Below are 13,541 nucleotides of genomic sequence, written 5' to 3'. Positions count from 1 at the left end.
AGACGCCTCCCCATGCACATCACTCCCAGGTGCCCTAGGGGGCACATTTCCCACAACTCCCAGAGGGCAGGTTTCTAGAAAGTGCCACCAGTGGGGAGGCGCCACAACTTCACTGCCATTTTGTGAGGTGCCGCCGTCTCTCCTCCAGCAAGGTCAGGACTTCAGGACTGTGAGTGGGCAGTTTTCCCTGGATGCTTTAATTTCGCCCTGGAAAGTGTCCTTTTTCCTCAGAAAGAGTCTTTTCTGTGGTGTTCTCTGTCCGGTGTGTGGGAGGGCTCCCTTGGGGAAGTGGCTTAGCTCTGGGGACACCGCCATGGGCGCCTGTGTCAGCCGCAGGGGAGCGTTTTCCTTGGGCACCCCGTCTCGGCTATGTTGTGGGGCCAGGGGGCTTTTCTTGGGGGCTCTTCTTGGGGGCTCTCTGTCGGTGATGGAAAAGGCGACTTTTCCTGCTGAAGTGACCTGAGCCCGGGGGGTGGGGGCCATGCCTTGGTTGCCTGTGTCGGCCTCGGGTGCGGCGGTGTTTCTTTCCCGCTCAGTCGCTGTCCTGAGGGGGGACTCTGCCCTGGGGACACTATCTGTGCTCATGGAACGTGGTGGGGGTGGCTGTGCCCCGGACACATGATCGTAGCCCTGTGGGGTCACTGTCGGGGGCTTTATCTCAACCTCTGGTGGACTCTTCCTTGGGTGCTGATGTCGGCCGTGAGGCGCATTTGTCCTCGGATGTTGCTCGCTCTCAGTTACAATGTGTTGGCTTTTCTTTGGTTCTGCTTATCCCCGTTGTGGACGCTTACTGGATGCTTTCTCTTGGTGCTGGGTTTTTAAAATTATTATCTGTAGGTGCTCTCTCCCGGTGCCGCCGGGGAATGGGATAATGTTCCTTGGATTCTCTAAGCCTATGGTGGGACTCAGGGAGCTCTGTGTCAGCCATGAAGGAGGCCACGTGACCTTGGGAACTCTGTCTCGACCCAGGTTGGGGTGCTTTTCCTCGGTTGGTTGATTGCAATTCTGAAGGAGCTCTTTCCTGGGATTCTATCTGACCTTTCAGCCACAGCCTCAGGTGTCTGTGTGGGAATGGGAGTCCAGAAATATTCGAAGGTTCCAGCTGTGCCACATTCGAACACTCGCAGTACAGTTAGTCTTTCATTCCAGCCACTCTGATGGGTGTGCAGTGATCTCTCCTTATGTCTACACTCGCATTTCTCTGCTGATTAATGAGATCGAGCACCTTTTTAAGAAATTGTTTTTATTTATTGATTTTTGTTTGTCTTTTGAGACGGGGTCTCCCTCTGTCACCCAGACTGGATTGCAGTGCCACCGCACCCAGCTATTTATTGTTTTCTTTTTTTTTTTTCTTTTTAAGCACCATTTTATGTGTTTATTGGTCATTTAACTATGCCTTTTATGAAGTTCCTTTTCAGGTATTTTCCCCCAGCTTTTACTGAGATGTTTGTATTTTTAAAATGGATTTGTAGTTTCCATATATTCTGTATTTGAGTTATATGCACAGGCACACAGGCGTATATGTACATATATAAAAATACATATACAATTTTAGTATCTTCTATAAATCTTTTTTGCTTTTACACAATCTCAATAATGTGTTTTAGATGAACAGATTCTCTTAATTTTATTAATTAGTGTATTATTTATGGATAGTGCTTTTTATTATTTTAAGAAACATCTTTGACTCACCCAATGCCGTTACGATAATATTCCTTTTTTTTTAAATTATACTTTAAGTTCTGGAATACATGGGCAGAACGCGCAGGTTTGTTACATAGGAAGACACATGCCATGGTTGTTTGCTGCACCCATTGACCCGTCATCTACATTAGGTATTTCTCTAATGCTATCCCTCCCCTAGCCCCTCAACCCCTGACAGGCCCCACTGTGTGATGTTCTTCTCCCTGCGTCCATGTGTTCTCACTGTTCAACTCCCACTTATGAGTGAGGACACGTGGTGTTTGGTTTTCTGTTCCTGTGTTAGCTTGCTGACACATGTCCCTTCAAAGGACATGAACTCATTCTTCTTTATGGCTGCATAGTATTCCGTGGTGTATATGTACCACATTTTCTTTATCCAGCGTCGTGGCAGGCCCCCGTAATCGCAGCTACTCAGGAGGCTGAGGCAGGAGAACTGCTTGAACCTGGGAAGTGGAGGTTGCAGTGAGCAGAGACTGTGCCACTGCACTGCAGCCTGGGTGACAGAGCGAGGCTCCGACTCAAAAAAAAAATAGTAATGTCTTCCAATGCATGGAAAGAATATTTTTCTCCATTTACTGCAGTCTTGAATTTCTCTGAGTGATGTTTTATAATTTTTGTGAAGTACTCTAGCACATCTTGATTAGATTTATTCCTAAATATTTGATGTTTTTGGAACTGTTTTTAATGACATTTGAAATCTCATATTCCAATTATTCGTTATACAGAATTGCCATTCTGTATAATGCCATTCACTATACAGAATTGCTATTCATTATACAGAAATGCCATTGGTTTTCATTATATCTAGTAAGTTGACTAAATTTGCTTATTAACCATAATAATTTTATTCTTCTGCATTTTTCTATGCACAGAACAATGTCATCTGTGGATAATGACAGTTTTATTTCTTTCCAAATTTTAAACCTATTGTATTTTCCTGATGCTATGGCACTTTTTAGAACCTCCAGTAAATTGTTGAATGGATAGTGGACATCTTTGTCTTGTTTTCAAACTCAGGGAGAAAATACTGATACGTCACTATAAAGTATGGCATTTACAATTTTTTTGTACATACGCTAACCAGAATAAGAAAGTTGCCTTTTTTGTAAATTGGTGATAGTTTTTATCACAAATGGACTTTAAACATAGACCCATGTATGAAAATGATCATGCGGTGTTTCCCTGGTTTTGTTGTTGTTGTTGTTGTTGTTGTTGTTGTTGTTGTTGTTGTTAATGTGGTGCACTACATTTGTCGATACTCAAATGTTAAATCAATGTTGCCTTTCTGCAATATACTCCACCATGGCTGATGTATGTCCTTTTTAAGTACTAGTACATTTTACTTGCTCACGTTTAGTTTGGAATTTTTGTGTCTAAGTTCGGGGTGATCTTGGCTTGTATTTTTGGCTTGATCTTGTAGTTTTTCTTCCTTCTGAAGTCCTTGTCAGATGTTGTTATCAGTTTTGTATCAATCTTCTAATAAGGGTTCCTAATAAGGGTTAATACACGTTGGTTTATACATCTGTTTGAATATATAAGCATAAATACTTATATATTAAATATATATGATATATAATATATAATTTAAAACATAATGTATAATAAGGGTTAATACAGATTGGTTTACACATCTATTTTTTCTAATAAGGGTTAATACAGATTGGCTTATACATCTTCAAATAGGTAATAATATTTTTATCTCTTTTTGGTTGATGTCAGCTGCTTATTCCACAAGCATTCTGATTGATTTGGTTATACCATCTTTCTTCTGTTTTACTTTGTGTACATTAAAATTAGGTTTCTTTTCCTGAGAACACAGTGTTTGTTCAGACTTGGTAAATCTTGGCTCATGATTAAAAGTGAAATTAATGATTCAAAGTCTTGGTTGTATACACATATGCAGATTGCTCGCCATTTTGTGATTGTTAGATTTTTGTCATGAACAGAATATATTCATTGATGTTTTTCAGGAAACAATGACCGATAAAACAGAGAAGGTGGCTGTAGATCCTGAAACTGTGTTTAAACGTCCCAGGGAATGTGACAGTCCTTCGTATCAGAAAAGGCAGAGGATGGCCCTGTTGGCAAGGAAACAAGGAGCAGGAGACAGCCTTATTGCAGGCTCTGCCATGTCCAAAGAAAAGAGTAAGTAAGCCTGTCCTCACCTCCTCTTCATGCTCCTGCCTCATCCCCTCCAGAGAAACTGTCCTTGTCAAGGTCAACAATTTCGGCTGACATTGCCATTAATTTCTCAGCAGCATTTGACAGTTGTTCACTCGCTTCTTCATGAAAACCTTCTAGGATTTCCATTTCCGACAATCTTTTTTTTTTTTTTTAATTTCTTGTCCGTATTGGTGAATCCCTATCATTTTTTTCTTGAGATGGAGTTTCGCTCTTCTCAGCCAGGCTGGAGTGCAGTGGCGCGATCTCGGCTCACTGAAATCTCTGCCTCCTGGGTTCAAGTGATTCTTCTGCCGCAGCCTCCCGAGTAGCGGGATTACAACCACCAGCCACCACACGCAGCTAATTTTTGTAAGTTTAGTAGAGATGGGGTTTCGCCATGTCGGCCAGGCTGGTCTCGAACTCCCCACCTCAGGTGATCCACCCACCTCAGCCTCCCAAAATGCTGGGATTACACCCACGAGCCACCGCCCCCGACCCCATCATTGTTTTTTTCTACATTTCTTTTTCTTCTCTTCTCTAAATACTGTAAAAAATTCCTGAACCCCAGCATCTCTCTCTCTCCTTCTATTCCACTCTGCCACGATCAATCACTGAGCTCCCGAGATACCTCCATGTTTCCCATGATTTCCCGCATCAAACACATACCCTCCAACCCTGCAGCCGGGTCATGATGTTGGCATGTAAATCACGTGATGCCATGTCGCTCCTGAACACCCATCCTCAACACTCCTAAGCACTCAGAACCGACTGTGAAGCAGCTTTGGTCTGCGAGGTTCTGCGTGGCCTGGCCTCCGTCACCCTCTCCTCACACGGGCCCCATCATCTCCTGACTCTCTCTGCTACTGTCCTTCACCCCGTAGTGCCCGGTCCATCCCCACTCCAGCCCATATCCTTGGCCTCACCGCAACCTGGAACTCCCCCTCTGCCTCTGCGCAGGCAGCTCTGCTTTTTCCTTCAAGCCCTGCCCAAGGGTACCTCCACAGAAGGCTCTGCCCAACCAGCAGCAGCTCCTGGGGCTCCCTCTGCTGCTGTTGCCCACAGGCCTGTGGACTGCTTCCTTACCACTAGCCCAACACTGTATGTTTCATTTGCTCATTGTGCACGTACTGTCCGACCGCCCCATGAGGATGTGAGCTCCACAAGGGCAGGGAACGTTGCTCTCTGGGCTGTTTACTGCTGATCCCCAGCTACTGGCATGCTGCCTGCCACAGACGATGAATAAATGAGAGGTGTCAGACCTGGAGTGAAAAGAAAGTCACTTTTGTGAGACAGAAAGGAAGGATGAGGAAAATCATACAGTAAAAGGGACTTTTTTGTGATGGAGTGTGTATAGAACTTTCAGCAGTAACGGCCGCCTCTATTTTCTCAGAATGTGTTTGATATAACAGGAGAGCGGTTGAGTTGTATCCCAGTTGCCTGGGTTCCAGCTCAGTAAAGCATGGCAGTTTGTAAGTGAATTTGAGAAATCATGATATCAAGTGAGACTTGCTGCTTTCAACTTGTAAAGCATAACAAGCTGAAACTGTCCCATGAGTACCAGGGATCTGTGAATGTTGCTTTAGAGTTGTACTGCCTTACTTGGTTTCCATGTCTATTCATAGGGCCAGAAAATAAGACGTGGTTTTATTGTATTACGTGTCCTGGCCTCCGTTTGTCAGGCCTGGGATTTCTCCCTGGTGTATCCTCCCATTTATGAAATAAATAATTCCCTAGAAACTGAGGAGCACATAGATGTACCCAGAGGGGTGATGAAACACACATATCTCACAGCTCAGCTTCTCAGTTTGATTTCCAGAGCTGTCATTCATGAGGTCTATGTGGAGGGGAAAGAAAGTGGTCAAACACCAACTGATGGCTTTTACTCAAAATTTGTTTCACCAGAGCTTATGACAGGAGATGCTATTCCACACAGCCAATTGGATTCTCAGATTGATGACTTCACTGGTTTCACCAAAGATGGGATGATGTGGAAACCTGGTAGCAATGCACCTGTGGGAGGAAACGTTACCAGCAGTTTCTCTGGAGATGACCTAGAATGCAGAGAAACAGCCTCCTCTCCCAAAAGCCAAGAAGAAATTAATGCTGATATAAAACGTCAATTAGTGAAGGAACTCCGATGCATTGGACAAAGTAAGTAGTATAAGAATGTCTGTTTTATAAAACTATAGGAAGTCTCTCTTTCTATGATTCAGAAGATATTCATGTTGCCTGTTGAGTTTCATTCTTTGCCAGAGTTGAGATTGGACATAATTTATGGTGGTTCCTCTTTTCTTTGACTAAAGCATGTACATTTTTTCTTTTTCTTTTCTTACTTGGTTATGGTTAAAGGAGTTACATTCGTATGTATGTGCAGGTGCCTTTTTTATTATTTAGGTTTTGTATGTGCAGGTATCTTGATTTAAGCATTTAAAACATTTCAGCCTCTGAAGCAGGATTGCTGAGGTGTAGATTCACTTCTATTCTTCTTTATATTTGATAATACTGAAGTTTTTTTTTCAACATCTTCAGAATATGAAACAATCTTCGAAATGCTTGAAGGAGTGCAAGGACCTACTGCAGTCAGGAAACGGTTTTTTGACTCCATCATCAAGGAAGCAGCAAGGTGGGTAGAAATAGGAACTGTCCAATTTCTTTAAGCACTTGGGCTCAATAGAGTACTGGGGGTGAGCGTTGGGGAACAGTCCCTGCCTTGCGTTTCTCAAACCCCGGTCCTCACTCACAGTTATGGCTGTCTCCACAGTTACTTAGGCTAATGTTATCTGAGTCTAACTCATTCTTCGAATACTATGGAGACTTCCATTTTCACCATAGTCTGAGGTGCGCATTGTCCCTCAATTGACACTCTTTGTATTTGCTAGACTACCTCTTTTTAAAAAATTTGTGTAGGCACATAGCAGATGCATATATTTCTGGGGTATATGAGATATTGTGATACAGACAACAATGTGTAATAATCACATCAAGGTAAGTGGGGTTTCTATCACCTCAAGCTTTTATCCTTTGCATTACAGAGAATGCAATTATACTCTTCATTATTTTTAAATGTGCAACTAAATTATTACCGACTATAGTCACCCTGTTGGGCTATGAAATACGACATCTTATTTATTCCATACTTCTACGTATTAATCATCCCCACTTCCCACACCCTCCACCCCCACTAACCTTTGTAGCCTCTGGTAACTGTCATTCTACTCTCTATCTCCATTAGTTCAGTTGTTTTACATTTTTACTCCCAAAAATAAGTGAGAACATGTGAAGTTTGTCTTTCTGTGCCTGGCTTATTTCACTTAACATAAGGACCTTCGGTTCTATCCGTGTTGTTGCAAATGACTGAATCTCATTCTTTTTTTTATGGCTAAACAGTACTCTATGGTGTATATGTACCATATTTTCTTTACCCATTCATCTGTTAGTGGACACTTAGGTTGCTTCCAAATCTTGGCTACTGTGAACGGTGCTGCAACAAACATGGGAGTGCAGATATCTCTTCGGTACACTGACTTCCTTTCTCTTGGGTATATACCCAGCAGTGGGATTGCTGGATCATATGATAGCTCCATTTTTAGTTGTTTGAGGAACCTCCAAACTGTTCTTCATAGTTGTTGTAGTAACTTATATTCTCACCAACAGTGTATGAAGGTTCCCTTTTCTCCCCACCCTCGCCAGCATTTGTTATTGCCGGCTAGACTACCTCCTACCATGCAGATACATTTCTATTTCCATGCTGACTGTTACTTCATCTTTCTATCCATCACAGTGCTTCCTACAGCATAGGTTCTTTAGCTATCTTTTGGTTAATGACATGTCTCTTTCTTTTCAGATGTATGAGACGAGACTTTGTTAAGCACCTTAAGAGGAAACTGAAACGTATGATTTGAGAATACTTGTCCCTGGAGGATTATCACACCCCAAATGCATAATCTCGTTAATGATTGAGGAGAGAAAAGGATCAGATTGCTGTTTTCTACAATGGAGCAGGATATTGCTGAAGTCTCCTGGCATATGTTACCGAATCAAATAGCCTTCCAGAGGCTAAGAAAGTTCTGTTAGTAAAAGATGTTATTTTTCCCAAAGCGTTTTATTTGAAAGGATAACTTGTGTTTTGGTTATTTTGTATTCCCACCTATGCTGGTAGATATTATTAACCCATTAGGTAAATACTATTACAGTCATGGTTTCTGCAGCAGCTCACAGTGTTGTAGCTGGTATTTATCACTACGTTCTTTCGCTACTCATTTCGCGTTCCCTTTGCCCTAAGATAGCATGTCAGTTGGTCATGATGCTTGGCCTGGCAGGATGACTCAAACCTTCATTACGGAAGAGTCTGAACCATTAGATGTCCTGCCTGGATGGAGTTGCTGTGATTTTCCATTAACTCTAATCGAAAAACACGGGAGGACTAAGAAGCTCTCTAGACATATCACACATACTCTTCCTTAGCCCCTGGTGTAGTGGGAACCCGATCTCAATGTTGAAATCTGTATCAGTCAGCCTTCAACGAAAAGGCAGAACTAATGGGAGATTTTAATGTGTGTGTGTGTGTGTTTGTGTGTGTGTGTGTTGGTAGGGGGTATATATGCATGCACACACACACTTTGTAATCTCCCATTATACATATAATACACATTATACACATTATACATATTATATATACACCCCCATATATATATATATGTATGCGTGTGTGTGTGTGTGGGGGTATATCCAATATATATAATAAAGGTAGTTCCTAGATAGGATTGGTCTGATACAATAATTTGGAGCTGCAGTAGCAGTCCCTGTAATGCTGTTGTTTCCAGATATGACTTGCACATTCTATGCTTTTTATTTTTTTTAAAGACAGAATCTTGCTCTGTAGCCCAGGCTAGAGTGCAGTGACACGATCACAAGTCACTGCCACCTCGACCTCACCCCAGTTCAAGCGATCCTTGTGCTTCAGCCTTCGAAGCAGCTGGGATTACAGGTGCAACACAGGTGCCATCACGCTGCAATTTTTGTATTTTTAGTGGAGATGGGGTTTTGCCACGTTGTCCAGGCTGGTCTCGAAACCTGGCCTCAAGTGATCTGCCCATCTCAGCCTCCCAAGGTTCTAGGATTACAGGCATGAGCCACTGCACCCAGCCCATTCTATCCTTTTTTTTAAAAAATTAATTCATTCAATTATTCAACAAATATTAATTGTGCCAGGTACTTTTTTTTTATTATACTTTAAGTTTTAGGGTACATGTGCACAACGTGCAGGTTTGTTACATATGTATACATGTGCCATTTTGGTGTGCTGCACCCATTAACTCGTCATTTAACATTAGGTATATCTCCTAATGCTATCCCTCCCCCCTCCCCACACCCCACAACAGGACCCAGTGTGTGATGTTCCCCTTCCTGTGTCCATGTGTTCTCATTGTTCAGTTCCCACCTATGAGTGAGAACATGCGGTGTTTGGTTTTTTGTCCTTGGAATAGTTTGCTGAGAATGATGGTTTCCAGCTTCAGCCATGTCCCTACAAAGGACATGAACTCATCATTCTTCGTGGCTGCATAGTATTCCATGGTGTATATGTGCCACATTTTCTTAATCCAGTATATCATTGATGGACATTTGGGTTGGTTGCAAGTGTTTGCTATTGTGAATAGTGCCGCAATAAACATACGTGTGCATTGTGTCTTTATAGCAGCATGATTTATAATCCTTTGGGTATATACCCAGTAATGGGATGGCTTGGTCAAATGGTATTTCTAGTTCTAGATCCCTGAGGAATTGCCACACTGACTTCCACAATGGTTGAACTAATTTACAGTCCCACCAACAGTGTAAAAGTGTTCCTATTTGTCCACATCCTCTCCAGCACCTGTTGTTTCCTGATTTTTTAATGATTGCCATTTTAATTGATGTGAGATGGTATCTCATTGTGGTTTTGATTTGCACTTATCTGATGGCCAGTGATGATGAGTATTTTTTTCATGTGTCTGTTGGCTGCATAAATGTCTTCTTTTGAGAAGTATCTGTTCATATCCTTCGCCCGCTTGTTGATGGGGTTGTGTGTTTTTTTCTTGTAAATTTGTTTGAGTTCATTGTAGATTCTGGATATTAGCCCTTTGTCAGATGAGTAGATTGCAAAAATTTTCTCCCATTCTGTAGGTTGCCTGTTCACTCTGATGGTAGTTTCTTTTGCCATGCAGAAGCTCTTTAGTTTAATTAGATCCCATGTGTCAATTTTGACTTTTGTTGCCATTGCTTTTGGTGTTTTAGACATGAAGTCCTTGCCCATGCCTATGTCCTGAATGGTATTGCCTAGGTTTTCTTCTAGGGTTTTTATGGTTTTAGGTCTAACATGTAAGTCTTTAATCCATCTTGAATTAATTTTTGTGTAAAGTATAAGGGAGGGATCCCATTTCAGCTGTCTACAGATGGCTAGCCAGTTTTCCCAGCACCATTTATTAAATAGGGAATCCTTTCCCCATTTCTTGTTTTTGTCAGGTTTGTCAAAGATCAGATAGTTGTAGATATGCGGCATTATTTCTGAGGGCTCTGTTCTGTTCTGTTCCATTGGTCTATATCTCTGTTTTGGTAACAGTACCATGCTGTTTTGGTTACTGTAGCCTTGTAGTATAGTTTCAAGTCAGGTAGCATGATGTCTCCAGCTTTGTTCTTTTGGCTTAGGATTGACTTGGCAATGCGGGCTCTTTTTTGGTTCCATACGAACTTTAAAGTAGTTTTTTCCAATTCTGTGAAGAAAGTCATTGGTAGCTTGATGGGGACGGCATTGAATCTATAAATTACCCTTGGCAATATGGCCATTTTCACGATATTGATTCTTCCTACCCATGAGCATGGAATGTTCTTCCATTTGTTTGTATCCTCTTTTATTTCATTGAGCAGTGGTTTGTAGTTCTCCTTGAAGAGGTCCTTCACAATCCCTTGTAAGTTGGATTCCTAGGTATTTTATTCTCTTTGAAGCAATTGTGAATGGGAGTTCACTCATGATTTGGCTCTCTGTTTGTCTGTTATTAGTGTATAAGAATGCTTGTGATTTTTGCACATTGATTTTGTCTCCTGAGACTTTGCTGAAGTTGCTTATCAGCTTAAGGAGATTTTGGGCTCAGACAATGGGGTTTTCTATATATACAATCATGTCATCTGCAAACAGGGACAATTTGACTTCCTCTTTTCCTAATTGAATGCCCTTTATTTCCTTCTCCTGCCTGACTGCCCGGACCACAACTTCCAACACTATGTTGAATAGGAGTGGTGAGAGAGGGCATCCCTGTCTTGTGCCAGTTTTCAAAGGGAATGCTTCCAGTTTTTGTCCATTCAGTATGATATTGGCTGTGGGTTTGTCATAAATAGCTCTTATTACTTTGAGATACGTCCCATCAACACCTAATTTATTGAGAGTTTTTAGCATGAAGGTTGTTGAATTTTGTCAAAGGTCTTTTCTGCATCTATTGAGATAATCATGTGGTTTTTGTCTTTGGTTCTGTTTATATGCTGGATTACATTTATTGATTTGCGAATGTTGAACCAGCCTTGCGTCCCGGGGATGAAGCCCACTTGATCGTGGTCGATAAGCTTTTTGATGTGCTGCTGGATTCGGTTTGCCAGTATTTTATTGAGGATTTTTGCATCAATGTTCATCAAGGATATTGGTCTAAAATTCTCTTTTTTGCTTGTGTCTCTGCCGGGCTTTGGTATCAGGATGATGCTGGCCTCATAAAATGATTTAGGGGGGATTCCCTCTTTTTCTATTGATTGGAATAGTTTCAGAAGGAATGGTACCAGCTCCTCCTTGTACCTCTGGTAGAATTCGGCTGAGAATCCATCTGGTCCTGGACTTTTTTTGGTTGGTAAGCTATTAATTATTGCCTCAATTTCAGAGCCTGTTATTGGTCTATTCAGAGATTCAACTTCTTCCTGGTTTAGTCTTGGGAGGGTATATGTGTCGAGGAATTCATCCATTTCTTCTAGATTTTCTAGTTTATTTGCATAGAGGTGTTTATAGTACTCTTTGATGGTAGTTTGTATTTCTGTGAGATCGGTGGTGATATCCCCTTTACCATTTTTCATTGCGTCTATTTGATTCTTCTCTCTTTTCTTCTTTATTAGTCTTGCTAGCGGTCTATCAATTTTGTTGATCTTTTCAAAAAACCAGCTCCTGGATTCATTGATTTTTTGAAGGGTTTTTTGTGTCTCTATTTCCTTCAGTTCTGCTCTGATCTTAGTTATTTCTTGCCTTCTGCTAGCTTTTGAATGTGTTTGCTCTTCCTTCTCTAGTTCTTTTAATTGTGATGTTAGGGTGTCAATTTTAGCTCTTTCCTGCTTTCTCTTGTGGGCATTTAGTGCTATAAATTTCCCTCTACACACTGCTTTGAATGTGTCCCAGAGATTCTGGTATGCATGGTGCTGTTACCAAAACAGAGATATAGACCAATGGAACAGAACAGAGCCCTCAGAAACAATGCCACATATCTACAACTATCTGATCTTTGACAAACCTGACAAAAACAAGAAATGGGAAAAGGATTCCCTATTTAATAAATGGTGCTGGGAAAACTGGCTAGCCACATGTAGAAAGCTGAAACTGGATCCCTTCCATACACCTTATACAAAAATTTATTCAAGATGGATTAAAGACTTAAATGTTAGACCTAAAACAGTAAAAACCGTAGATGAAAACCTAGGCAATACCATTCAAGACATAGTAGGCATGGGCAAGGACTTCATGACTAAAACACCAAAAGCAATGGCAACAAAAGCCACAATTGACAAGTGGGGTCTAATAAAACTAAGGGGTTCTGCACAGCAAAAGAAACTACCACCAGAGTGAACAGGCAACCTACAGAATGGGAGAAAAAATGCTCCTCATCACTGGTCATCAGAGAAATGCAAATCAAAACCACAGTGAGATACCATCTCACACCAGTTGGAATGGTGATCATTAAAAAGTCAGGAAACAACAGGTGTTGGAGAGGATGTGGAGAAATAGGAACACTTTTACACTGTTAGTGGGACTGTAAATTAGATCAACCATTGTGGAAGACAGTGTGGCCATTCCTCAAGGATCTAGAACTAGAAATGCCATTTGACCCAGCCATCCGATTACTGGGTGTATCCCCAAAGAATTATAAATCATGCTGCTATAAAGACACATGCACATGTATGTTTATTGCAGCACTATTCACAATAGGAAAGACTTGGAACCAACCCAAATGTCCATCAATGATATACTGGATTAAGAAAATGTGGCACATATACACCATGGAATACTATGCAGCCATAAAAAAGGATGAGTTCATGTCCTCTGTAGGGACATGGATGAAGCTGGAAACCATCATTCTGAGCAAACTATCACAAGGACAGATAACCAAACACCGCATGTTCTCACTCATAGGTGAGAAGGATAGCATTAGGAGATATACCTAACGTAAATGATGAGTTAACGGGTACAGCACACCAACATGCCACATGCATACATATGTAACAATCCTGCATGCTGTGCACATGTTCCCTAGAACTTAAAGTATAATGAAAATAAATGAATAAATAAATAGAAGTTAGACCTGCCAATAACCCAAATGAGCTTGAAAATAATTTCTCTCTGAGTCCTCAGTTAGTCAGCAGCCTGGTTGATACCTTACCTTTGATTTGTGAGA

The 13,541-nt window shown here is 41.4% G+C and overlaps 1 protein-coding gene across 1 annotated transcript; it reads left to right on the top strand.

The window, feature by feature from the left end:
• LOC115932146 (cancer/testis antigen family 45 member A6) lies at positions 1 to 8,456 on the top strand. Its single transcript, XM_055375616.2, has 5 exons — positions 1 to 152; positions 3,675 to 3,849; positions 5,770 to 6,018; positions 6,397 to 6,490; positions 7,712 to 8,456. Exons 2-5 carry the CDS (start codon positions 3,681 to 3,683, stop codon positions 7,767 to 7,769), a joined length of 570 nt encoding a protein of 189 aa, XP_055231591.1. The 5' UTR covers positions 1 to 152; positions 3,675 to 3,680; the 3' UTR covers positions 7,770 to 8,456.
• Positions 8,457 to 13,541: the final 5,085 nt, after the last annotated feature.

The sequence above is a fragment of the Gorilla gorilla genome, chromosome X, assembly GCF_029281585.2.
Source record: "Gorilla gorilla gorilla isolate KB3781 chromosome X, NHGRI_mGorGor1-v2.1_pri, whole genome shotgun sequence".
NCBI classification, from domain to species: Eukaryota; Metazoa; Chordata; class Mammalia; order Primates; family Hominidae; genus Gorilla; species Gorilla gorilla.
Note: the sequence above shows the minus strand (reverse complement) of the source record. Positions and strands in the feature narration are given on the sequence as shown.

Bases quoted from the DNA above. Each gene is read 5' to 3' on its own strand.
- LOC115932146 (XM_055375616.2), top strand. From the start codon at position 3,681: ATGACCGATAAAACAGAGAAGGTGGCTGTAGATCCTGAAACTGTGTTT. The intron at 3,850-5,769 runs GTAAGTAAGCCT...TTGTTTCACCAG, and splicing joins TGCCATGTCCAAAGAAAAGA to AGCTTATGACAGGAGATGCT. The intron at 6,019-6,396 runs GTAAGTAGTATA...CAACATCTTCAG, and splicing joins ACTCCGATGCATTGGACAAA to AATATGAAACAATCTTCGAA.